The sequence below is a fragment of the Cyanistes caeruleus genome, chromosome 20 (assembly GCF_971803275.1).
Source record: "Cyanistes caeruleus chromosome 20, bCyaCae1.hap1.1, whole genome shotgun sequence".
NCBI classification, from domain to species: domain Eukaryota; kingdom Metazoa; phylum Chordata; class Aves; order Passeriformes; family Paridae; genus Cyanistes; species Cyanistes caeruleus.
Window position 1 is genome coordinate 421,066 of NC_141720.1, and position 23,951 is coordinate 445,016.

Consider the following 23,951-nt stretch of genomic DNA (forward strand, 5'->3'; position numbering starts at 1 on the left):
GAAACAGATACACTCACATGACTGCTCCAAGCACAGAGAAAAAACTGCTGGCCTGAGTGGGTCCCTGGTCCCCAGAAGCGATGATTCTGCTCTGTGTTTCCACATGATCCATCAGGGTTTGGAGGAGAGTTTCCATGCTCACAGAGGAGTGATGCAGAACAATCCCCTTTCCCCACCTGATGATGAGTGTTTATCTCAAGGCAGGACTTTGAGGCCCCCAAGTATCTTAACAGGGGTAATGGATTTTTCCCTCATTCAGTAATCCAGTTTGGCACTGGCTGGCTGTCTCCTGCCAAGGAAGATGAGTTACAAAGCAGAACCCACACACAAATAAGAGGCTTGTACCAAAGCGCTGATATAAAATATCTCAGGGAAAAAAAATGCTCTTGGCCTAAAGGTTTGTGTGAGTTTCCAGCTGGAGATGGAACTTCAAAGCAGAGGTTTGAATCCCTAAGGAGGGAACCAGGCTCCTGAGAAACCTTTAATTATTGTTGCTTGAACAAACAACACACAAACAATCTCCTGTTTGAAGGTCTCCTTCTCCTGGGAAGTAGCTGGTCACCACTCATTTTGGAAATGCCACCTGGATTTGGAAAAAATGCCACCTAGGCTTGAAGGGCTGATCTGAGTGACATTTTTTCCTCTAGGCCTGAATTCAAGGCTGGCTGGCACAGAAATGGGAATCTGTAAAGATTATTCAAGTGCCCAGGTTCAGGCCACCAACTCCTTTCCTCACAGCTATCCCTCATTTCCCACTCATCCACGCTGCAGCCCTGCCCAGACCCCCCAGCATCCCAGCCTGGGCATCCCTGGAGCTCTGGCAGCCTCGGGGCCGTGCCCATTCCCTGGGGAGCCTGGGCAGTGCCAGCAGCCTCTGGGGGAAGAACCTTGCCCTGATGTCCTCCCGAAGCCACTTCTGACCCCAGCACTGAGCAGCTTAGGCACAGCTGTGTCACTGTCCCTCCAGTGCTGGGATGCACAGGACAGGGCAGCATCAGAGGTTTGCTCCATGCACTTAATATTAAATTATTTTAGGAACAGCCTTACTTGTATCACACTGCTCCCAGCTCGTTTCTTGGCCTGAGCCATGTCAGGAGTCTGTCTCTGAGCCCTAATGACCACATGGCCACTCTTCTCATTCAGCAGCTCCTGACTCAGCTCTCTAAAGTGAGATTAAAATCTGCTCCATGCCTTGCATGCGAGGTCACAGACACACGACAAAGGCCCTGCAGCATCCCCAGTGCTGTGACAAGTGACAGGTCCTACAGCAGCCCTGACAATTCACATGGCTTCTCTGCCTTCCAAGCTGGCTTCCTGACACAGACTTCAAGAATGTGCTTCCTCTGTAGGCTCAACAAATGCCTGAAAGCCGCTGGCAAGCCGAGGGGAACAGCTGCCTCCCTTCAGAGCTGAACTACTTTCACCACCACCCCCTAAAGCAAGCACAGGAGCATTCTCATTACTAGAGAGGGTAAGTGTTTGTGCTGAAAGAAAAATGTAAATTGCTTTAAGAAATGCCAAATTAGCACAAGTGACCCACAACCAGAAAGGCAGAAATTCTCCAGTGGAGATTTAAAGGCAGTTGAATGTCTCAGCAAATTAGCTCCGAGGCTGCCCTGATGACAAAGCTCTTCTTGCACTCGGGCTACGATCCCTATAAACCAGTTGTTGTTCCAAAGCATTTCTGATTAATTTTGCTCTACTGCTGAGGAAAAATGCAAAGTGCCACCATCATAAAACTGCCACATGTGTCTGTTGGCTCCAATCACACAGAGCTTTCAGGGGACACATCTCCCTCGTGCTCTGAGCTTTGCCCGTGTGCCACAAACCAGTTCTTGGCATTTCTGTTGGGCCAGAGCAACAATCCTGCTGCACTCAGAGGAGGTTCTGACACAGCCCCAGAGAGGTGACACAGCCAGGCGTGCTGTGACAGTCCAGCAAACCCAGCAGCACCACAGGCAGGGCAGGAGGTGACACAAAGCCTCATCCAGCACAGCCCAGGGAGTCAGAGCACACGTCTACAAAAAAATTAAACATTTCAAACTGCCTTGTCATGGCTGCCTTTGGGCTGAACGGGTGGTACCTGCCAGTGCTTGTGTCACACGCTGTCCCCTTCCAGCTGGCACTGGGATGACCCTGACCACCACACCAGTGGACAGCACACACCACACCCCAGCCCGACTGCTGCACTGCTGAAGCTGTGCCCAGAGCAGCTGGGGCTGCCCCTGGATCCCTGAATTCCCTGGATCCCTGCATCCCTGGATCCCCTGGAGCCCTGGATCCCTGGATCCCCTGGAGCCCTGCATCCCTGCATCCCTGCATCCCTGGATCCCCTGGATCCCTGGATCCCTGGATCCCTGCATCCCTGCATCCCTGGATCCCCTGGATCCCTGCATCCCTGCATCCCTGGATCTCCTGGAGCCCTGGATCCCTGCATCCCTGCATCCCTGGATCCCCTGGATCCCTGGCAGTGCTCAAGGCCAGGCTGGACAGGGCTGGAGCAGCCTGGGACAGTGGGAGGTGTCCCTGCCATGGCAGGGGTGGCACTGGATGGGCTTTAAGGTCATTTCCAACCCAAAGCAGTCTGGGATTCTGTGATTATCAATCTGTCATGAGGTCAGTACTAAAAGCACCCTGTGCACACACCAGGAAACACCACACCCACAGGACACAGTTACACACAATGTAGAAACATGGGGTGCACAGAGACAGAACCTTGGTAGCACTGACTGCCATGGGGGCTCGTTGGGAACAGCACTCCATGTCTCCACAAGCTGAAAAATGAGACTTGTTTCCTTTATATAAATACTCCCTATAAGGAGAAAAGCAGGACCAAGGCTCCAAAGAGAAGCATGGAGCCTCATTCCCTTTCTAAAAATGAATGCTGATGAATACATGACCTTCTGATGACTCCCTTCTTCCTAACAAACCGGCTTCACAGAAAGAATGTGAATATACATTTGAAGCATATACTAGCAGAAACAGCATTGGGAAGAATGTAAACCTCAGGACCTGCACCAGAAACCTGCTTTTATCAGTTGTTTTCATCCAGGCAGGACACAGCAATAAATTGATTGATAAATTCAAGCATAAGAATGATGTGAAACCAGTCAGGAGGCCTTGGTGGTGTTCTGAGGGCTGGAAACCCTCTGTTATGGAAACAGGCCAGGAGACCTGGGGGTGCTCAGGCTGGAGAAGACTGAGGAGACTTTATTGAGGCATGACTGCTGAGTGTCCCTGGTGCCCTGAGCACACTCTGACCTGTGGAGAACACCTCCTCTGGCTTTTCCTCCCCATTCCTGTCTCATCTTTCCTTCCTCACTACCTGTTAGGTGATGTGTTTACAGCAGCATCCATCACCACGGCATCCAGGGAAGACAGAGAGCTCCCAAAGGCCGAATTTCCTTCCCAACTTTGTCATTTTGCTTTTGCATTTCAATTACTTTCCTGCCAACAGGCTGGGGAGGCTGAAGCTGGCTGGAGCAGGCAGTGAGCAAGGAGCAAAGCTGCTGTTACTGCTGCACACATCTGCTGTTCTCCAGCAGCAGCTTGGAAAGGGACAGACTCACAGCTCTTGTCCCACTGTGCTCTCAGCCTGCCTCAGCCATGAGGAAATGGTTTCCCATAAAAGCCCAGGGGCCTGTGGAAGAGCCTGACAGAATCTTATTCCCTCTTTAATTTCCAAACCCCATTAACTTCTCCCTTTTCTAAGTGCCCTGGCTGGGAAGGGCTTGGGGAGTAATGTCTGGAGCAGAGGAGCAGGTGCTGGGGCAGCCTGGGCAGGGTCCCCAGTGGAGAGCCCGGCCGGGGAGCGCTGCCTTTCCGCAGCCACGGGGAATTTCCTGGCAGAGCAGCAGGGTGAGCCCAGCCCTGGATGGTGCTCTGCTGCAGGACTCCCTCTCCTTGGCTGCAACTCCTCCATCCCAACAGCCAGTTAGAAAATAACGTAATGAAAACAGGCTTCTTTTTAACATTTTTTTCTTTCTTTTTTTTCTTTCTTTTTTTTTTTTCCATTGCTCATTTTGCTTTACTGAGCTACTGCATACGGAGCCGAATCTTTATTTTGGCTGCTGTCCTTCTGCAGTATCATTACCCGCGTGCAGAGGAAAAGCCCTCTGGAGATTTCCAATCCAAACAGGCCCTTGTTTTATCTACAACTATTTGAGTACATGACCTCAGATAACCCCATGGCCAACTGTGTGCCAGATTCAAACTGCAGCCATGGGAACTTTAAATACAGAGCGGATTTTTCAGCTTCCCTCGGAAGGGAAGGCAGCGAGTGTCTCACTCTGCTGGGGATGGGGAGCCCAGCTGTGCCCGCAGGGCCCGGCCGCGGTGGCACCGCCGTGGATCCAGCTCTGCCCGGGAAGCTGCACACACCAGTGACCCCTGCTACACACCAGTGACCCCTGCTACACACCAGTGACCCCTGCTACACACAGCCACTGTCCCTCCTCTGCTCTGGGCTCTGCAACAGCTTCAGATTCCTGCAAAGACAAACAGCTGCACTTGGGCCAGCAGCCCCAACTGGAAGGCTGTGTTTGGATTCCTCGGACAGGGGAGTTTTTCATCTTCATTAGCTGCTGTTCACAGCCACATCCACCATTATTCACTGGGTCAGAGCCTCCTGCTTTCTACTGCTGCTTATGAATCGAAATAAATCAATTGATCTGGTACTTGGAATGAAATTCAGAAGAATTTGGCAGCCTGTGTTTCATAGACAAGAAGTGCATGTGTGTGCCTCACTCTGCAATCCTTGGAAACAGGAGCTCAGAGAATTTAGGCACCAGAAGCAGGGATGAGAATTTTTCACAGCAGTGCCTAATTTGCTTTTTCTCCCCAGATCAACACTTCCTCGTGTATCCATTAATCTGAAGGAGGAGAACCAGAGAATCCCAGACTGGTTTGGGTGGGAAGGGACCTTAAAGCTCATTTCATTCCACTCCCTGCCATGGGACACCTCCCACCTCCCAACCCTGTCCTGGCCTTGGGCACTGCCAGGGATCCAGGGGCAGCCCCAGCTTCTCTGGGCACCCTGTGCCAGGGCCTGCCCACCCCCACAGAGAAGAATTCCATCCTAATATCCCACCTAACCATAACCCTGAGGCCATCTCCCATCATTTCAACACTACATGCCCTTGTGAAAAGTCTCCATTCAGGGGATGAATCCTAGAGCTGAACGCAAGCACAGAGGGAAAAAATCTGAAGCTCTAGGAACAGCACAGGAATTTGGTCTTGACAGCGTCTGGATCAGTTTCTGACACATGCCCACATTATTTCCCATCAGGAACAAACCCTGGGAGCAGGGCACAGCCTGGTGACCCCTGGGGTGGCTCTGTTTCTCCTCCCTGGGGTTGCTGTGTCTGCGGGATGGGGCACTGACCCCATGGGCCAGGCTGAGGACAACAGCTCAGTTTCACAGGTGGCTCTGCCAGCCACCACCACTCACTTCCCTGGGCCTGCCAGGCTTGCCAGGGTCACTGAGGCTTCCTGGGGCCAGCACAGAAACACAGAGCTTTAAATAAACTGTTTTGCAGAGGCAGTGTCCCACGGGGTGGGAGGGAGGATGAAACCCCAGGAACCCCTTTGGCCCCCAGAGCAGCCCTGATGCTCTGGAGCAAGCCTGGTCTGGGACAGATCACACCCACCAGGGCAGTTTTCAGCTGTATGCAACTATACATTCACATGCATTATCCAGAGACCTTTGCATTTCAAGGCTGTTGTTATTTTGATCTTTACAACCTCTGGAAAAAATGAGTTCAATTACGTCTCATCATTAGGAATTTGCATAAGGTCACTTTAAGGCTTCCTGCATTTCCTCCGGTTCAGATCTCGGTGCTCTTGGTGTTTCCCCTCCTCACTTATAACACCATTGCTGTAGGGCATTCCAAGTAAATCATCCACCACCAGTTTCCTCTCTTCAGCAACATGCATTGAGTTTTTCATTCAGGCTAAATGAAGCTTCAACAGCTCAGTACAGCAGCAGCCCTGTTAAAGGTACAGCATCACTTGCAGAGAGGGCAGCTTTACCCTCAATTAAAAAAAACAAAACAAAATAAAAATGATTTTATTAAGAAAACATATTAAAATTTGGACTCCATTAGTGGGAGGAAAGATTTAGTGACATTTGGCAGCACAAGTGCAAGCAATGAACCAATTCTCATATATTCTCTGGGAAATTAATTTGCGAAGCACGCAGAGCCCTTTTCACTGGGAATAATGGAGAAACACCCTTGGAAGCTGTGAGCTGTGCTCAGCCATGCAGGGCTGCAGCGAGGGGCACACCAGCTCTGCAGTGCTCCACACCCTGGGGTGCCTGGACACAGGGATAAGCACCCACCTAACTTTGAGCTGAAGCTCGAATTTCAGCTAATCAGATTTGGAACTGCCAGGAGGGTCCAAACTGAATGGGTATCACCAGGGTAGGGCAGATCCCCCAGCCCCAAGGCTGAGGATTGATCTCCAGTGCTGGAGCAGGGCTGGGGGCACTGGAGCCTGCACTGAGCCAGCACAGACAGAGCCCTCCTGCCCCTTCCCCTCCCTCCCCGCACATCTGGGCAGCTGCAGAGCGAGACACACTGCGGAGCTGATCTGGGAGAAAATTCACCAGCTTAAAAGGCTCGCTCCAATAGGGATCAGCTCCCTCATTCTGCAGTTAAACAAGCACTTGTGCTGGAATGAGGGGGGTGAGAGAGGGGCTGGGCAGGGAGCACAGCCCCGGCTCCATCTGGCTGCACCGGCTGCCTGCACTGACTTAAAACTCTCATGAAATCCTGGCAGAAACATCCCGGTCCCATTTCCAACAAACCCTCAGGGACCATCCAGTGCTCTTCTGGCTGTCCTCTGCAAATGGCTTGTAGGAGCTGTGCCCACCGAGACCATTCATATTCCTAAGTGCACCCATAAGCATCACTGCACCACCCTGGGGACGGCCGAGTCTTGTCCTGTCTCTGACACAGACCCTGTCTCAAGTTTAAACCTTTCACATTTTCCCAAAAAGGTATTTTCAACATTACAACATAAAAATGCCTCAAACAAGTGGGGATCTTTCCACCTAACCTTTTCCCTCTATTTATTCCATGTCCTCTACTGACACAGCTATCTCTCCTGCTAAAGCGACTGGCTCTGCACGCATGGATGACTCTTTGCTACTGAAAAAACATCTCGGCTGATGGAGCTTAGGTAGGAGGATGTGAGTGTGTGCATTCCTTCCGCGGCCGGCCCGGGAGAAGGACACCCTGCCCCTGGCAAAGCTGGGAGGTCTTTGAGAGGCTGCAGCAGCCCCTGGCAGTCATCACCCACCGCACTGAATGGACACAGCCCCGCAGAGCCCCTCCGGAGGGGCTGCTAGCACTAACAATGGTGACAAATACAGCCGGGATCTTCTGGGTTCCGACTTCAAAGAAGTCCTAAAGAGGTACTTTTCATTAAGGAGTAAGAAAGCAGCTGAGTACTGTTTTTGGCGTTAAAGCTGAATATGAATGTTACTGCGCTAAGTCACAGATCAGCGACAGCATAAATTGGCACTGATTTAAATATGCATGAGACGTTCCAGCGGGCCTGCAGAACCTGGGCAAACCAGCAGCCCTCAAACCTTCCCTCATGGACCCTGGGATGCTCCAGGGCTTGTGAACACCAAGGAGCAGCCGGCAAGCTCTTTAGCAGTGACTGTGAGGTGCCACTGCTTCGACCACACATTGACACCACACTGGAGTGTCAGCCCAGGGCTGCAGCCTGAGCCTGGCCACCCGCAGCCTCCACACAGCATCCCCAGAGCATCCCCAGAGCATCCCCACAGCATCCCCACAGCGTCCCCACAGTGTCCCCACAGCGTCCCCACAGTGTCCCCACAGTGTCCCCACAGCTCAAACTGGGAGCGAGCCTGGGTCTCTCTGGGCAGGGATCACAGGCACACCGTGGCTGCAGGCAGGAGATCAGGAGGGGCTGGTGATCCACAGGGACTTCTCTGCATTTAAACTCCAAATCTGTGATATCTTGGGGGTGAAAAGGAAGATGATCGTAAGAAAAAGTATCAGAGGGGTACCACAAAAGACTCCTGTGACAGCAAGTCCTCCTAATGGTGAGGATTTACTGATTACTCTGCTGCTCCTGCCTGGACCATCATGATGGCCTGAGACAGGAGTGCACTGGTAACAGCCTGGAGCTGTGGGGAGTTTCAGATGAGGTATCAGAATGGTCAGGGGTTGGAACAGGCTGCCCAGCCTAGAGGGATTTAGGAGCTGTGTGGACGTGGCACTGGGGGACATGGTGGCCTCGGCACTGCTGGGGGAATGGTTGGATTTGATGATCTTGGAGGACTTTTCCAACTTTAATTGTTCTGTGATTCCATGATAAAACCATTACTAGCATGTTGTGTCAGCAGCCCAGGCCTGTCCTCAGCAGCGTGGCCGAGGTGACCAAAGCGCTCCCCAGACCTCACAGCCTCCTCTCAGGGGACCCGCTGGCTTTGTCACAGCGGGTTTAGGAGCCCTGTTGGGCCCAGGAGCCCTGTCCCAGTGTAACCAGCTGTGATTTGTGTCCCTTTGAGCCCAGCCCAGGGACAGCTTTTCCCCAAAAAAGCCCAGGCCCGGAGCTATCATATCCAGCCAGCAGGGAGAAAGCGCCTGCAGGGTTTGCCGCGCAGATTGACTTTCACACCTCGCTGGCCACACAGAAGAAACCCAATCTAAACAGCGTAACTTTGCATAACTGATTATTTTCACTGGGGTAATGTGAGCCCGCCAGTAAATGCCGGTAAATGCGGCTGATCCAGGGGAGGAGCGGCCCCACGGCCCCACAGCCGCGGGCAGCCGGAGCTGGCTGGGCTGAGGGAGCTGCTCCTGCCTCAGGGTGCCTGATGAGGCTCAGCCCTTCAGCAGGGAGGGAAACACAGGGTGGGTTTGGGCCTGAAAGATGAGGCTCAAATCTTCACCACAGGAGAGAAACACGGGGTGGGTTTGGTCCTGAGAGATGAGGCTCAAATCTTCACCACAGGGAGGGACACACGGGGTGGGTTTGGGCCTGAGAGATGAGGGCTCAGCCCTTCACCACAGGAGAGAAACACGGGGTGGGTTTGGGCCTGAGAGATGAGGGCTCAGCCCTTCAGCAGGGAGGGAAACACGGGGTGGGTTTGGGCCTGAGAGATGAGGCTCAAACCTTCACCACAGGGAGGGAAACACAGGGTGGGTTTGGTCCTGAGAGATGAGGCTCAGCTCCTCAGCACTGGAGGGAAACACAAACAGCTTCTGAGTGCCCAACTCCTTCACACAGTGCCTGGGGTGTGCAAAGCCACGCTGAGGGAAGTGGGACAGTGAGGCAGGCCAGAAGACAAGAGCTGCCTAACTTTACTAAATATCTTCTTAACTTTCTTTTCCACCGTGTTCCAGATATTTTGAGAGTCTTCAGCTCTCAGGCTGACTCCCCAGTGACCTATTATCCCTGCACATTAATCACTCTGTGCTGTCACCATTCACATGACCTTGTTTGTAGAGAACCATATTCCTCTTCTGCCTCTTCTGCCACAAATTTCCTTCTTTCCAACCACCAACTCATTTCTTCCTGCCAGGACCAAGCTCAGTGATCTCCCCTTCTCTAAAGTCCATGGAATGAGACTGTCAAACAGCTGCAGAGGTTACTGGTCCACCACCACCTCTGCAGGGCAGCCAGCCAGGATCGGGCTGCTGGAGGAGGAACAGTCCATACCATCAGTACACCTGAGATGGATCTTGTTCCTGACATCCCCTGTGACTATCCAGCTGTGGGACTTGGGTGGGCTTTTAAGGTCCCTTCCACCCAAAGCATTCCATGATCTTTGTGCTGCTCTGGTGAGTCCCCATCCCCATTCAAACACCGGGGGCTGCCCAAGCCACCCTCACCATGACATACAAACAAAGAACACGATAAAGGCACCAATGTCAGAAAAGAGGAGAAACTACACAGTGCATAAAACATGGGATTTTTGACTTCTTGACACAGTCAGTACACTGAACTATGACCTCAGGAGGCACAGGGGACTGGAAAGCAACGGAACTTAAATTGGCTAAAAATCTCCTGTTTTCTCATGACATTTGAGAGAAACCATGGGGACAGTTTCCTCAGGACACATGGGAGTTAAAGTCACTGCCTTCTCCAGAGAGTTCCTTGTTTCCTTACAGTCACTCCATCACTGTCAGCCACTGACCCTTCATTACTTTCTCCCAGTGCACCAGCATCTCTGCTGACCATTGCACTTCCTAGTCTGTCCAAACCCACCAGAGGAAGAAAAAGGCTTGTACAGGCTGTATAAAAGGACATTTACTCTGTACTACATTGTGTCTTCTTTTCTATGCTAGTCTAAATACAAGTGCTGTTTTCACTGCCAATCGTTGTTTGCTTGTGCTGTTTCCACTGGCTAAAACCAGCATTCTTCCAGCCAGTGTTTCCCTCCAGGAAAAACCACACATTCATACCTTTCTTGCATTTAGCACAGGACAACAAAACTGGTTCCCAGGAATAAGGATGGCTTCCTCAAAAGAAAACATTTGCTGTCAGCTGAGGTTTGACCTCTAATGGCTAATTTGGCATCATCATTTTGAGCACTGGAATACATAACACTGAAAAATTAACAGCTTCCCCCCCTCCCTGCTGAAGTTTAATTTCCGCCTGCAGCTTTGCAAGTGAAAATAAAAGAACCAAAATAAATACCCAAACCGAAACCTTGGGTACAGTGTCTCACATACATCCACAAAGAGAACCTCAAAACAAAGATCTGTAAGGAAAATTTCACTGGAAACCGAGCTTTTGCAGACACTGAGAAAGAAAGTCTGCAACATGAGACTGTCTTCCTTAAAGAAACACAGCTGATCCCAGCTCCGACTGCCACTGGGCTGTGTAAAACATAAACTTCACGCTAACCCTGTGAAAACAGTCAACATGAGAGAGAGAGACAACAGTCTGCTCCGAGCTGCTGAAAGGGGAAAAAAACCTCTCAGGCTGTCATTCTCTCCTTGCTGTGACCTTCATGCGCCACTGAATTTCTGAAGATACTGAAATCTTGGCAGGGAAGTGTACAGTCTGTGGGAACCAGGCAGTGCCGGCCGGGCTCGCTGCTGAGAATTAGGCCCAGTCCAGCCCTTTTTTGGGGGGACTCTGAGTTTTATGTGGCAAACAGCACAGGGCTAAGCCAGCTCCAGGCTGGGAATTTTACAGAACTGGTGCTGTGTGCACTCACATATCATGTTGCAGAGCCATCACAGACAAAGTGCTGCCTCCCTGCCAGGCAACCACGAGTTAGGGCTTGCTCAGTGTCTACTGGAATCTCCAGTGCCCAAAGGGGCTCCAGGAGAGCTGGAGAGGGACTGGAGACAAGGGATGGAGGGACAGGAGCCAGGGAATGGCTCCCAGTGGCAGAGGGCAGGGCTGGATGGGATTTGGGGCAGGAATTGTTCCCTGGCAGGGTGGGCAGTGCCTGGCACAGGGTGCCCGGAGCAGCTGGGGCTGCCCCTGGATCCCTGGCAGTGCCCAAGGCCAGGCTGGACAGGGCTGGGAGCAGCTGGGACAGTGGGAGGTGTCCCTGCCCATGGCAGCAGTGTTGGAACTGGATGAGCTTTAAAGTTCTGACCCAAAGCATTCCGAGATTTTCGTGCTGCTTCGGGGTGTCCCCACCCCCTGTGGGTAACAGTGACCACTATGAGCTCTCACTATCATTTATAAACCATTAGAGATTAGCAAATAAAAATCTCAACCAGAGACTCAAGCAAAGCAGAATTTGCCATGACAAATTATCCCAGAGTCTGATGGTATTTAGTGACTGCTGTGTAGAGCCACTCCACACAAAGAGCTCGGTCCCTCTGAGCGAGGCGCGGTGCCAGAGCGAGGAGCACTCGCCACAGCCCTGGATAAGCCCTGGACAAGCCCTGGACAAGCCCTGGACAAGCCCTGGACAAGCACCTCTGGAGGGCAGTTCGCCCCCCCAGCAGGGTCTGTCCAGGCAGAATAATACCAGCTGTGCTTCCTGGCTGGAACCTCTGCAGCACAGGCTGCAGATTACATCGGAATTGCCAAACCTAGGATAAACAAAAAGATTAAGAGGGCCTCACCCTTTGTGTTGAACAATCGAACTCTGAAGCAAGAAATTCCAGCCCACGTCATGGGCAGGCACCGGGCTGAGCCTGGGTTTGGGTGACTGGGGCAGAGCAAGCAGCTCACTCACACATCTGGGGAAACCACAGATGCTCTTAATCACAGCTTTCCCTGACCTGTAGGCACTGACAAATTGCATCCTATGGATGAACCTTTTATTAAACCACAGAGGGTTTCCAAACAATATTCCCTTTCTCAGCATTCCCAAGTCATTGAAATCCAGCACACGTGACCCTTCTTCATTCTTCATTTAGAGGGTGATGCAGCGCTTTCCAAAGAGATTTCAGTGCTGAAAGGGCTCGTGATGTTGCATCGGTGGAAGGCAGCTCAAAAGCTGAAGCAGGGGCTATGAGAACTGACATTTTCAAATTCTTTGATGATGTCTCAGCCTCACTGGAGCTGACGATGCTTTTTGTCCTGAGTGATGCCCAAGGCCAACCCCTTGCTGTCTGCTGTGGCAAAAACATCTCATGAAATACGCAGCCTTTACATCTTACTGGTTTTCCTTTGTGCATGGGGAAGAACAACTAGTGCTTTAAAATGAATAAGATGACTGTTGCTCAGGCCAGGAAAGGTGACCACAAAGCAAAATTGCCCTGGTTCCAGTTCCATGGCACGCTGGAGCAGGAGATAGCTGCTCGGCTCACAAGTGAGTGAGAAAGATGATGCCTGGCAGTTCTCATCATCGTCTGGACCGACAGAGCTACCCACATAAAAGGAAGAAAAAGCCTGCTGATCAGATTGGTGTGACAGAGGCTCATGAGAGACATGCACATTTTCAATCTCAACGACAGCTTGAGGGATCTATATTACTAATTATCGACTAATATTGCCAGAGTTCCCAGGCTGGCTTCAAAGGTTTCACAAAGTGCCCCAAGTACAGGGTTTCCGTCTCATCATAAGGATTTTTTCTTTGTCCCTGCTAAATGGATTGCTCCATCCTGGGTTCCCTCTGTGTAAATCAGCTTGCACATGATGAGCTTTGCAGCAGTGAAATTCATTACCTTAACCACAAAAAACCAGAAACATTTGCTGCAACTGTTAGAATGCTTTTGCACCTAATTTCAAAAAAAAAAAAAAGGTGGTTTCCTCTCTTCCTCCCCCCTCCTCCCCGCCTACTCCTAATCCCATGCTAACACCTCTGTAAAGGCTGGGGTGAGTAGTTTGGAAACTGAAAGAGCAGGGAAGGGGGGGCAAAAAAAGTAGAAAAATGTATCAGATCTCCAGACAATGAAATTGAGCAGCTATCTCTCACATCCTGCAGTGCTCAGGCTTAGGTCATAAGTTAAACAGGACATCAGAATAGGTGATGTAATTTGCTTATTTAGGATCAGAGCATTCAGTGAAGTGCAAGAGACAACCTATTTGAATGTGCAGATAATCCCCCCATCAATGTGGGGCTGTTCAGACGCACGAACTGCAGCTGGAGCCTGGGATTTCTCTTCCCCACACATTTATTTTTGCAGGGGATATAATTGCAATCATTTTTCCTCGCAGGAAACCCTTGAAACCTCACCTGGGATCAGCCTCCTGTTGCGTTAGGTATTGTTTAAGTGGGGTCCCTGCCCCGGCCAGCTCAAAGGCCACAGGGTCGAGTCAAAGAGAGGGTGGGAAAGGAAAGGGAGGCCCAGGGGAGGAGGGGGTGGCACAGCAGCTCCACAGGACACGGAGCCCCAGCCCGCTCCTCCCTCGGACCCCAGTGAAGCCTCAGACCCAGACCTGAGCCGAGCAGCAGCTACACCTCTGAGTGAAGGGCAGCCCAGCTCTCCTGCAGATGAACAGACCCTCCAAAGCCAGCTGCAGAGCCTCACACCAGCTCCCCCACCGCAGAGACCACGCTGGAGCCCAGCACAGGTGGGAGCAGAAGTGCTGAGCAGCCCCTGGATGACACTCCCTGTGCACTGCTGCTCCAGGTCACACAGAGGTACCACTATTGGCCATTGTTTTAACAGAAGAAACAGCAGTGTTTTGGCAGGGGTACAGAGCAAGCCCATTCTTTACATCTGCAAAAGAGAGCCCGTCCATCCCTGCTGAGGGAGCTGACAGAGGAAACATGTTTTCCAGCAGTCTTGGGTACAACACTGAATCAGGACCTACTTTTACCACGTGCTCTGCACTACACGCATTAATTGTTAGGACAACGTTTGCTGCCATATTCCCTCCAGTCATTTCCAGAACAGAAGCTCAGGAGACAAAGCAAGCCGCGAGTCCATGGACAGAGGGGGCAGGCAGGATGCCACATTGCTGCCTGTGACACACAGCCAGGGCTGAGGGCACAGAGAACCCATCCTGTGCAGGTAGCTCAGCCCAGCTCATGGATCACCACTGCCCATCCTCCCCCTCCTCCTCCTCCTCCTCCTGCCTGTGTGCCCACCGTGCTCCCCAGTGCCAAAACTCTGTCACCCCTCAGCAAAGTGCTCCAGAGCTCAGAGCTGGGAGCCCCAGGGCCTGTGACCCAGCCCTGGAGCAGCACACACAGGCTGGCAAGCACAGCTCAGCAGTTCCAGGATCCGGCCTCCATCCTAATTAAGCCCAATTAGGTTTGCAAAGAATGAGGATGTTTTAGGAAGGACGTACAAAAGAACTTCTGAGGTCTCTGTAGGCCACAGAGGCCCAGGGCACCCTCCTGGAGCAGAAATCGCCACTCTTGATGTGGCTGTCAATTTTCTGCTGTGCTGGAGGATGCTCCCACTCCCTGCGCTGCCCACGGCTCCCCTCGCACACAGCCCTGGGAAATGCAGCTGGGAGAGCTGGGATTCTCCTCCAGAGCATCACAGCACGGCAGCCAAACCTGGGCTGGCTGCAGAGACAGCTGAGCAAAATCGGCTCCAGAACGGCAAGGCCTTAAATGAAGATAAACACGATTCACAACAGGGAGGGGTTTGATAAATCAGCATCTTCCCAAGCTGAGGGGTATAAAACATGCAGCTGTTCCACCACCACAATTTACAGGGAAGGCATTTCTCCTGGAAGTAAGAGAACACTTAGTATATATTCCTAGCCAGATTGATTACCCCTATTTATATTGTAAACTAAGACAGCATGTACTAAACCCATGGAGTTAACCAGTTCCAGATCCCAGATCCTGGGTGAGGGGTCAGTTTTCCATCATCTGCTGCACAGTCTTGTGCATTTATTAGAGAGGACAGAGTTTCCTCATGGTTTTGTGTGTGTGTGCTTATTTTTGTGGTATTTCAACAACCATCAGGAGGAACACTGCTATTTTATGAGATGTCAGGGAATCAGAGAATCCACGAGGTTTTTTAAAGGTTTGTTTTAAACAGCCAAGAAGCCAGCTTGCCACTATAAATATATGTATGTATAACAACTGCAATCTGTTCTGGGACAATAAAACCACAGGACTGAAGGCTGTCTCCCATAGCTGAATATATCCATTTATCCTGCAGTAACATGAACCCCTGTTCTGTGGACCCGACCTGCAGGGAGTTTCAGTCTCCTCTCACAGCCAACCTGCCCAGCTGGACAACTCTCATTTGCTCTGTGAGTTACAGATCCAGTTTCAACATCTGACAGCAGATATAAACAGAGGTGCAGGACACGCTGTCTGCTGTGTCTGCTCCTACACCACTGCAATTCCACAGGGCCAAGAGACCCCAGATCTGCACCATGAGGCACCGAGCCAGCCTCACTGGCTTGTTTATCCCTAAGAAAAAGCTGATTTTTTAACCAACTTGCTTCTTTTTCTCTCTTTGAAACACTGATAAGGTGAGAGATGTTGAAGTTCCCTGTTGGTTTATATTGCAGTTTGGGAAGGGATAGGTTTCGGCGTGTTGCTCTAACAAATACAAGAGTGAAATTGGAAGAGATGGTGATTTGAGCTAACACAATTAAAATTTATTCTTAACAGTAATCTACAGATACCCAGTGCCAAACATAATCTGGAGTAATCAACTAGCATGGACATGAATTAACCTAATAGCTTCTGAAAAAAAAAAAAAAAGAAGTCCTATGAAAAAATCCTCCTATTAAAGTAATTAAGTGTTAACAGAATCACAGAGCCATAATTAAACATGGTTTATAATTAAAACAGCATGTGTCCTAGACAGAGAACACAGCAACAAAGAGAGTCTAACCATGACAATTGATGCCAAAACACATGCCAAGTACCAAAAATCAGAAAAACAGGCGAGTTTCTAGCAAAGCTGCAGATGCAGAGCCTCTGATCCTCTGACTGAACCCCAGCACTGTGACGGATGTGACTGCTCTCAGAACTTCTCACGGCTTTGCCAGGTGCTGCCAAAGTTCAAGCAGAGTTCTTGGGAACCAAGGAGACCCCAAGTGCAAGGCCCAGAACAGCGAGGCAGCGCAGGGAGCGCTGAGCGAGCGGGAGCCGGGGCTGGAGCCAGCCCTGTCCTACCTGGCAGCGGCTGAAGATGTCACCCAGGGACACCTGCACGTTGAAGTGTTTCAGCACCTGCAGCGCCTGTTCCTTTGCCTTCTCGGAGCAGTTGACAGAGAAACACCTTCCTTCTCCCACCTGTGAGCGCAGCTGCAAACCAGAGACACCAGTGAGGCTCAGTGTCAGGAGTTGTCTGGATGTGGCATTTGGAGATGTGGTTTAGTGGGGACCACTGTGGTGGCACTGGATTTCCAGCTGGACTTGAGGTCTTTTCCAACCTTAACAATTCCATGATTCTGTTCTATAGAATACAGCCAAGTCCCATCAACTCATGATTTGGTGAGGTGGTGCTGACAGGGGCAGCAGAAGGGAACTGAATTCAATCCCAGAAAGCTTCTGCTGAAACTTGGCCAGATCCCACAGAGTGTGCCAAAGCACAGTGAAGGAAACAACGTCCAGTGACCACTTCTACCCCTCTGATTCACACAAACATTTCACCTGGAGTTCCCTGATGGACAAGGGGACGTTGAATGAAACCCCTGATAAGGGGTTGATGTGAGCAGTCCCTCAGTGTTTGTTCCACACTCTGCAGAGGAGTCTGCATCTGGGAATGAGCACTGGGAAGTCCCAGACACATCTGCACTTCCATGCTAAGGACTCACAAGAGTGGACTCAGCTCCACACCAGTGATGGAGCCTGGCAGAGCCATCCTGTCCTTGTGGAGCATCCAAGGGCAAGGGAACTGAGGGAACCAGACATTTCCCAGGAGTATTGTACCTTGGAAGCAGTTGTTTTCCTTTTGCAATTCCTACACAGTTCTTTGAAGTTAGAGCTCAGCCAAACACGATGATGCTGGATGTTGGATTCCCTATTCCACCAGCTGTAGGCTCAAGGAACCTGCAGGGTGGCTGCACCTGCCTCACAGTGTCTCACTATGGGGGGACTTTTATTCCACAACCAGATTTTCCATAGGAAATCAGCAACCCCTACTCTGCAAATATTCTGACTGGCTGCCTGAGTAGCTGGGAGATTTTGTGCTGACAGTTTGTGACAAAGAAGTCCTGTACCCTGGCTCATGTGAACAGAGCTCTGGCTCATCCAGAACGGTTTCACTCTCCCAAATGGATTTTTGGGCAGTAAAAATCTGCGAAGGAGCTGCAGCAGGACATGACAGCATTGCAAGCAGTGACTTGGCAGGTTCAGCACTGCATTTTGAAGCGTGTCTGTGAACAGCTCTGAACAGCTGGTGCTGAGGGCAAGGCTGGGCTCTGCTTTGGCTTTTCTGTTTATCTACAGCTACACAAAACCTCTCCAGCTTTCACCAGATCCATGCTTGGGGCCTTCCAATCTCTCCCTTCCAAGCCTGAAGAAATGTCCCTGAGGGCTGAAAATCTCAGAGTGGAGCCAGGCAGCAAGCAAGAATCTCTGGGATAAAAAGCACAGGAATTGAGCTGCCTTTCACCTGCCAGTGGGGCCAGACAGAAACTGTTCTGCACTGCTTGCCTTGACTTCCACCCCCATCCCCATGGAGAGCAATCCATCTCTCCACTGATGCAGGAATGAGAGCAAGTATAAAACAGCATTTCACCCTGAGCCTTGGTGGTTGAAAACAGCAAACCTCTGCAGACCCTAACTGTAGCATTTAGTGGAGAAAACATGAAAAATCCAAGCCAGCTATTGCATTCACATCTGGCTTTTGCTCCTGTCTCCCCTGCACACCCCAGACCCCGCCATGGACACAGCAGCTTGGAGCACTCACAGTCTGATATGGGAGTCCAGAGGTCAGAATGACTCTTCCTTCCTGTCGGGCAATCTGGAAAATACAGTAAAAGTCCAAATGAGCAGGGGCTGAAGTTACACTGAGTTCAAGCTTTATTTGCAGTCACAGAAGAAAGAAGGTGAACTGGAGATATTGGGTGTTTCTCTCAGTGTCAGTCCACACCTGGCCAAGAGTTCCTGACAGCAGCAGCAGCTCAAGGCTCACCCCTCGTCCCCTCCCTGTCAATCCCTGCCTCGTCTCCCATGTGCTGGAGCAAGCTGCTGGTGCACCTGTACCACAGATGGCCCAGGGAACCCTTCCACCTTGAAACAATCCTATCCAAAAGCAATCCTTTCTTTTTTTCCCCTTAACCCAGACTATTTCTGTTTCCCCAATCTGGGTCACAAAGAAGGAAACAGTTCTGCTGCACAGGGGAAAAAAGAAAAAAACCTAAGCAGGTTATTCCAGAATAAAAATGTACCATGAAATGTATCTGCAAACTTCATACCCTTAACAAAACATGCTCCTTAGAGAAGGAGGGTGTTATTGTCCTGGTAACCCAACACAGGAATTATGCACCTCTCCAGGCTGTAGGGAACCTGTGCCTTGGAGTTTATCACCACCTGACCTGAATCCTGAGCTTTTGTCAGAGGTCTGGTCCTTCAAGTGTCTGTGTTGAGTTATCAGGGAACTCATCACCTGCCCTGCTGACCTTCACACGGGGCTGGGCACTCTGCAGAGGGGTCGGTACCAGAGGGAGACACCAAATCTGGAGCTGCAAGGGTGGAAGTGTGACTGAGCCTCCTTCACATGACTGAATGACACTCCTCCCTCCCACCCCTCGCCCTCCTGGAGGAGGGACAGAGCCTCATGGCTGCAGCAGCAGGAGGATTCCCAAGGATTCCCATGTGAACCAGGACTCAGCTCTGATCCTGCTGACAAGAGATCAGTGCTTTGAAGCAGGCATGATGTTATTCCTCTCCTCTGGCTTGGATTCTGTTGGAAGCCCTGATGTTTTTCACTGACTCCAGATGTGTGTCATGGAGGTCTCTCATCTGGCTCAGACTGCAGCAGCTCTCTCTAGATCCCTCTCTACCCTTGGCAGGGAGACACATTTGGGATCAGAGTCCTGCTGCACTTCCCAGAGAGACACCAGTGAGCACAGCCAGGGAGCACCAGACAGACCAAGCACGACTTTTAAACTCTGTCTTGGGCAGTCATTCCCACAGGACTCACTGGACCTGTGGCAGCACAAAACAAGGGGGAGGAGGCTCTGAAGGCCCTGTGCAGGCAGCAAAACAACCTGGTTTTTCCCTTTTTCCCTCTTCCTGAGCTTTCAGGTGTCTGCTTCCCTCCTTTAGTTGTGAAGTCACTCTTTGGCTGAAAGTTCTGCACTGAGAAAGCGATTGGCAGCAACTTCTAAAGCATCTTTCTACAGGCAAAATTACTGGTTTTTCTTTCAAAATCAACCCCCTCTCTCAATAAAGGAAAAATCTCTAAGAACCTCTGCCTTCAAGGGGCAGCACAGACACCCCATGCAGTCCTGCTGCTGAGCAGTCACCACAGCACCTTGTGGCACGTTACTGAGGCAAGTCTGGCACGGCAAAAAAAGCCTGGTAAAGCAAAAGGTCACCACAGGGATTTGCTGACAAGGGAAAAGGGATGTGAAATTCCTCCAGACCCATGTTTGCTTCAGGGTAAATCTGAGGATTTCACAGCTGGAACACTCCATTCTGATTTTCTGCATCCAGGGTTAATTAGTTCAAGCTTGATAAATCCCCTTATCTAAATGGCTCTGCAGAGACAGGCAAAGAACATCAAATAAAAAGGGAAAAGCAGTAACTCTTCCAGCATGTTTTTCTGCCCCTGGAACAATGACTGGGAGAAGCACAAGGAGCCAGAAAGGCCATGTGATACCACACATCTGACAGACCACAGAGGGTATGCACTGGAGAAAAGGGCACAATTCCTTCTTTTCCTCCAAAAGCAACAAGGGAAGGCAGCACTGGGACCATGGGGGGGATGTGTGGTCAGACATGCAAAAGAGAGGAAAAGAACACCCAGGACAGCATCTTGGCTTGGGTGTCAGGGACCTGTGCTCCAGCCCAAGTGCTGCAGAGAGGGCATTGGCCTCAGTTTCACAATCTATTACAAAGATAAAATCAACTTCCTCTGGAAAAGGCTCAGACCTTCTGGATAGAAAGCACTCCCTAAGCTGTTGGAATTACTGATCAGCCCTTAACATGCCTGTCTGTTCAGCCAGCTCCCATCCTGCAGAAATGAATGAGTCCACAGGTGCTGCTGTCAGAGAGACCTGCAGGGGCAATGTCTGAGGACAGAGGGCAGAGACAGCCCTGTGTTTCCAAGCCAGCACCAGCAGAAGGACAATTTGTGACAACCTAAAGCATCCTGGACCAAGGCCAAAGGAGGTTCCAAAAACCAGCAGCACAAGGCTGTGGATTTGTAAGTTAAGCTTTGCTAAGTCTGTGCAAGACACGTGTTGGGCAATGCCACGTGTCCTTGAAGAGCCAAACTGCAGTCCAGGAAAAGCTGTGTCCCCTGGAAGGGATCCTGAGCCTGGGCCCTGCTTCAGACCAAAAGAGAGTGGACAGAAAGTGTCTGCCCAGGATATGTGCTGGAAAGCACCCAGACAAGGATCTGCTAGAGAAGGGGATCACAAAACCTAGTCCAAACCCAGAGCTCCTCCCTGCAATCCCAGGCACTTTTAAAAGAGACAGCAAACCAAGAGTTTAACAGCTCTGAGCACTCTCAGTCCAGCCCTCCCAGTACTGCAACCCTCAATTCTCTTCAGCATTCCTGAAAAGTATAAATCACACAGAGTTATCACACGGTTCCAGTTTTATTTCCCTGTGCAGACCCATCTGTATCCAGGTTTCCAATGAAAGACCTTCCCCTCCTGCTGACCAAACATCAAAAGCCAACTCTTGATCTTAAAAGCAACACAGGTCTTCATCTGTCCTCTGTGAATTTAGATCCCCAGCAGACTGAAAAGATCAGCAAACCTGGAGAATGTCATCTACATCAAAAATATGGAAAAATCCAGTCAAAGCTGAGACAAGATCCGAGATTAGATTCCCCCATTAGGTGAAGAACTGCTCACTGCAGGATTAAAATCCCCTTTGTGTCACCTGGCTCCAATTCAGTCGAGGACAATTTAGATCTGGGTGCTCTATCTGGCTCCTGAGATCCATCCAGCCTGGCCCTCCTCTGTGACTTGCAGGTTTAGAGGGTAGGTGTAACCTTGCAAGGGAACCTTCCATGGCATGGGAGCCTCAGGAAGCCAGTTTTACCTGCCTTCTGGTTATTAGCATACTTCAAAAGATACCAGGTTTGCCTGAGCATCAGATTATCCTTAGAGATGAGCATGATTTTAAAGACCAAGAGCAAAGTCCATTAACAAAATTAAGTAAACCAATCCAGAACTCAACTGAAGCAGCTTTGAGATTCTACTGCATCTCTTATTAGAAACCTGAGAGACTACCAGCATTTTCTTAAAAACTTTTGCTCTAGCCCTGAGGTACAGCACTGCAGGATCTACTGCAGCCACTCGGGCTCCTGGGTCATCCTGTAAGGTTAACTGGGAAGGATCCCACTGCTTTGTGGGGAAGATAGGAACATCCACTTTTCCATCTCTTTCCAGTTGTCTGGAAAACTCCAAAGATAGGTTTAAGATCCTCAGCAGAGAGAAGTTTGCAGAAGACAAGATGGAATCATAGAATAGTTTGGTTTAGAAGGGATCTTTAAAATGTCATCTTGTTCCAACTGCCCTGCAGAGAGCAGGGACACCTTCAGCTGGGTCAGGCTGCTCAGACAATGAGCAACACTAAAGCTGTGCACTCTTAGGTGTTCCTAGTGACACCAGTTTGACACTGCTGTGTGCTGGGACAACACCCAAACCAACTGTCTTGTACTCAGGATCCAAACCCTCTGCTGGCCTTTGCAATAACATTTCCAAGTTTTGGGGCTTAGGGTGCTCAACATTCAGCTTTGATTCAATCAGGACCAGCCAGATATAAAACAGGGTGGGAGGAGTTTATTTTTATCTTTGATTATCCAAGCCCAGATCAAAGGCTCTGCAATGCAGTAACACTCCAAGGGCTTTTGATAGTGAAAGGATGTTTGTCTGGTCACCATAGAGAAAGCAATGTCAAACATCCTGTCCGTGGCACGATAAGGGATGGGGATGAGAAGTGGAGACGGGGCTCTGGGGGGAGGCACTGAGAACCAGCTTGTTTAAATAACTTGTGCAAGTTTGGCAGGGAGGAGATATTAATTATTTCTGCAGAAGTTAGAGCCTGCCCCACATTCAGACCAAGCAGACATCTGAAGAGGAAACATCCTGCACACCAGGCTGGCTGATCCACACACATTTGATAGCACACACTGTGTGGGCTGGATATCTCTGCTGGCTCCCTCAGAGGGAGGGAGGCTCTGCGGGGAGACCTGGACAATTTAGAGAACTTGGCAATTACCAACCATATGAAGTTCTACAAAGGAAAATGCCAGATTCTGCACTTGGGATGGGGCAGCCCGAGATACAAAAACAGACTGGAACATGAGATGCTAGAGAGCAGTGCCACAGGAGGGGACCTGGGGGTCCTGGTTGACAGGAATGTCAGTCAGCAGTGCCCTGGAGCCAGGAGGGACATCTGTGTTCTGGGGGCATCAGGACCCAGCATCGCCAGCTGGTCAAGGGAGGGGATTGTCTCTGCTCTGGCCTGGGGTGGCCTCACCTCAAGCCCTGAGGGCATTTTTGGGCACCGCAATTATGAAAGATATTGGAGAGTGTCCAAAGGAAGGCAATAAAGATGGTGAAGGGCCTTCAGGGGAAGCTGTATGAGAAGTGGCTGAGGACACTTGGAAGAGAAGGAGACTGAGGGGAGACCTCACTGCAGCTACAACTTCCTGGTGAGAGGAAAAGGAGGGGCACACACTGATCTCTGCTCTTTGTGACCAGGGACAGGACCTGAGGGAATGGCCTGAAATTATGCCAGGGCAGAGTTAGTCTGGAGATCTTGGGGGGTTGGAGATGATCTTTAAGGTCTCTTCCAAGCCAAGCCAAACCAAACCATTCTGTGATTCTGTGATCTTTACCCTCACTTGTGTTCTGCTCATGACTTGAGCTGCCCCAGCTGCCAATGACACAAGCAGACACATGTCAGAGTGAGATCACAGCAGCCTCTGTTCCCCTCCTCTCTCCTGGAAGTGGAGAACCAAGGCCACACACTGGGACCAGCTGATTCCAGCTGCCAGAGCTCGGGGTGACCCCAAGAGCTGGGACAGGGATGGATGGAGGGACCCACAGGGCAGCTCCTGCAGCCTGAGCAGCTTCCTAGAAAGCTCCATCACATCCTCATGGAGATGGGAGCTGTGGACTCACCTCAGCAGCTTTCCTGTGGTCATCCTCATTGTCCAGCAGCCGGACATCCACGCCCAGGCAGCGCAGGTAGCGCCCCAGCCCCTGCAGCATGTTGTCACAGACCACACTGAACTCCTGGGGTGAGATGGGGGCAGGGGGGTGTGAGGGCTCCGTTCTGGCTCCTGGGCATTCCTGGAGAAAGGCAGGAGATCCATGAGGAGCAGAAGGCTGATTCCCAGTACATTTGTGTTTTTCCTCCCTGCATTTGCTCAGCCACCACAGCACATCCAGCCGCCTCCTTCCACCTGTGTCACCACTGCCCCTGCTCTGCA

At 50.8% G+C, this 23,951-nt stretch overlaps 1 protein-coding gene across 9 annotated transcripts in view; it reads right to left on the reverse strand.

The window, feature by feature from the left end:
* Window positions 1-23,951, reverse strand: part of EXD3 (exonuclease 3'-5' domain containing 3) — a 178,792-nt gene that overhangs the window by 67,471 nt on the left and 87,370 nt on the right. For 5 of the 9 annotated variants that reach the window (XM_086858795.1, XM_086858796.1, XM_086858797.1 and 2 more), the window contains 3 exons: window positions 23,641-23,811; window positions 18,240-18,293; window positions 16,499-16,630 (listed from right to left, as the gene is read on the reverse strand). In XM_086858795.1, the coding sequence (XP_086714921.1) occupies window positions 16,499-16,630; window positions 18,240-18,293; window positions 23,641-23,811 (357 nt within the window). Of the gene's footprint in view, window positions 1-15,953; window positions 16,375-16,498; window positions 16,631-18,239; window positions 18,294-23,640; window positions 23,812-23,951 lie in introns of those variants that run through there. The other 4 variants (XM_086858800.1, XM_086858801.1, XM_086858803.1 and 1 more) reach the window with 1 other exon arrangement.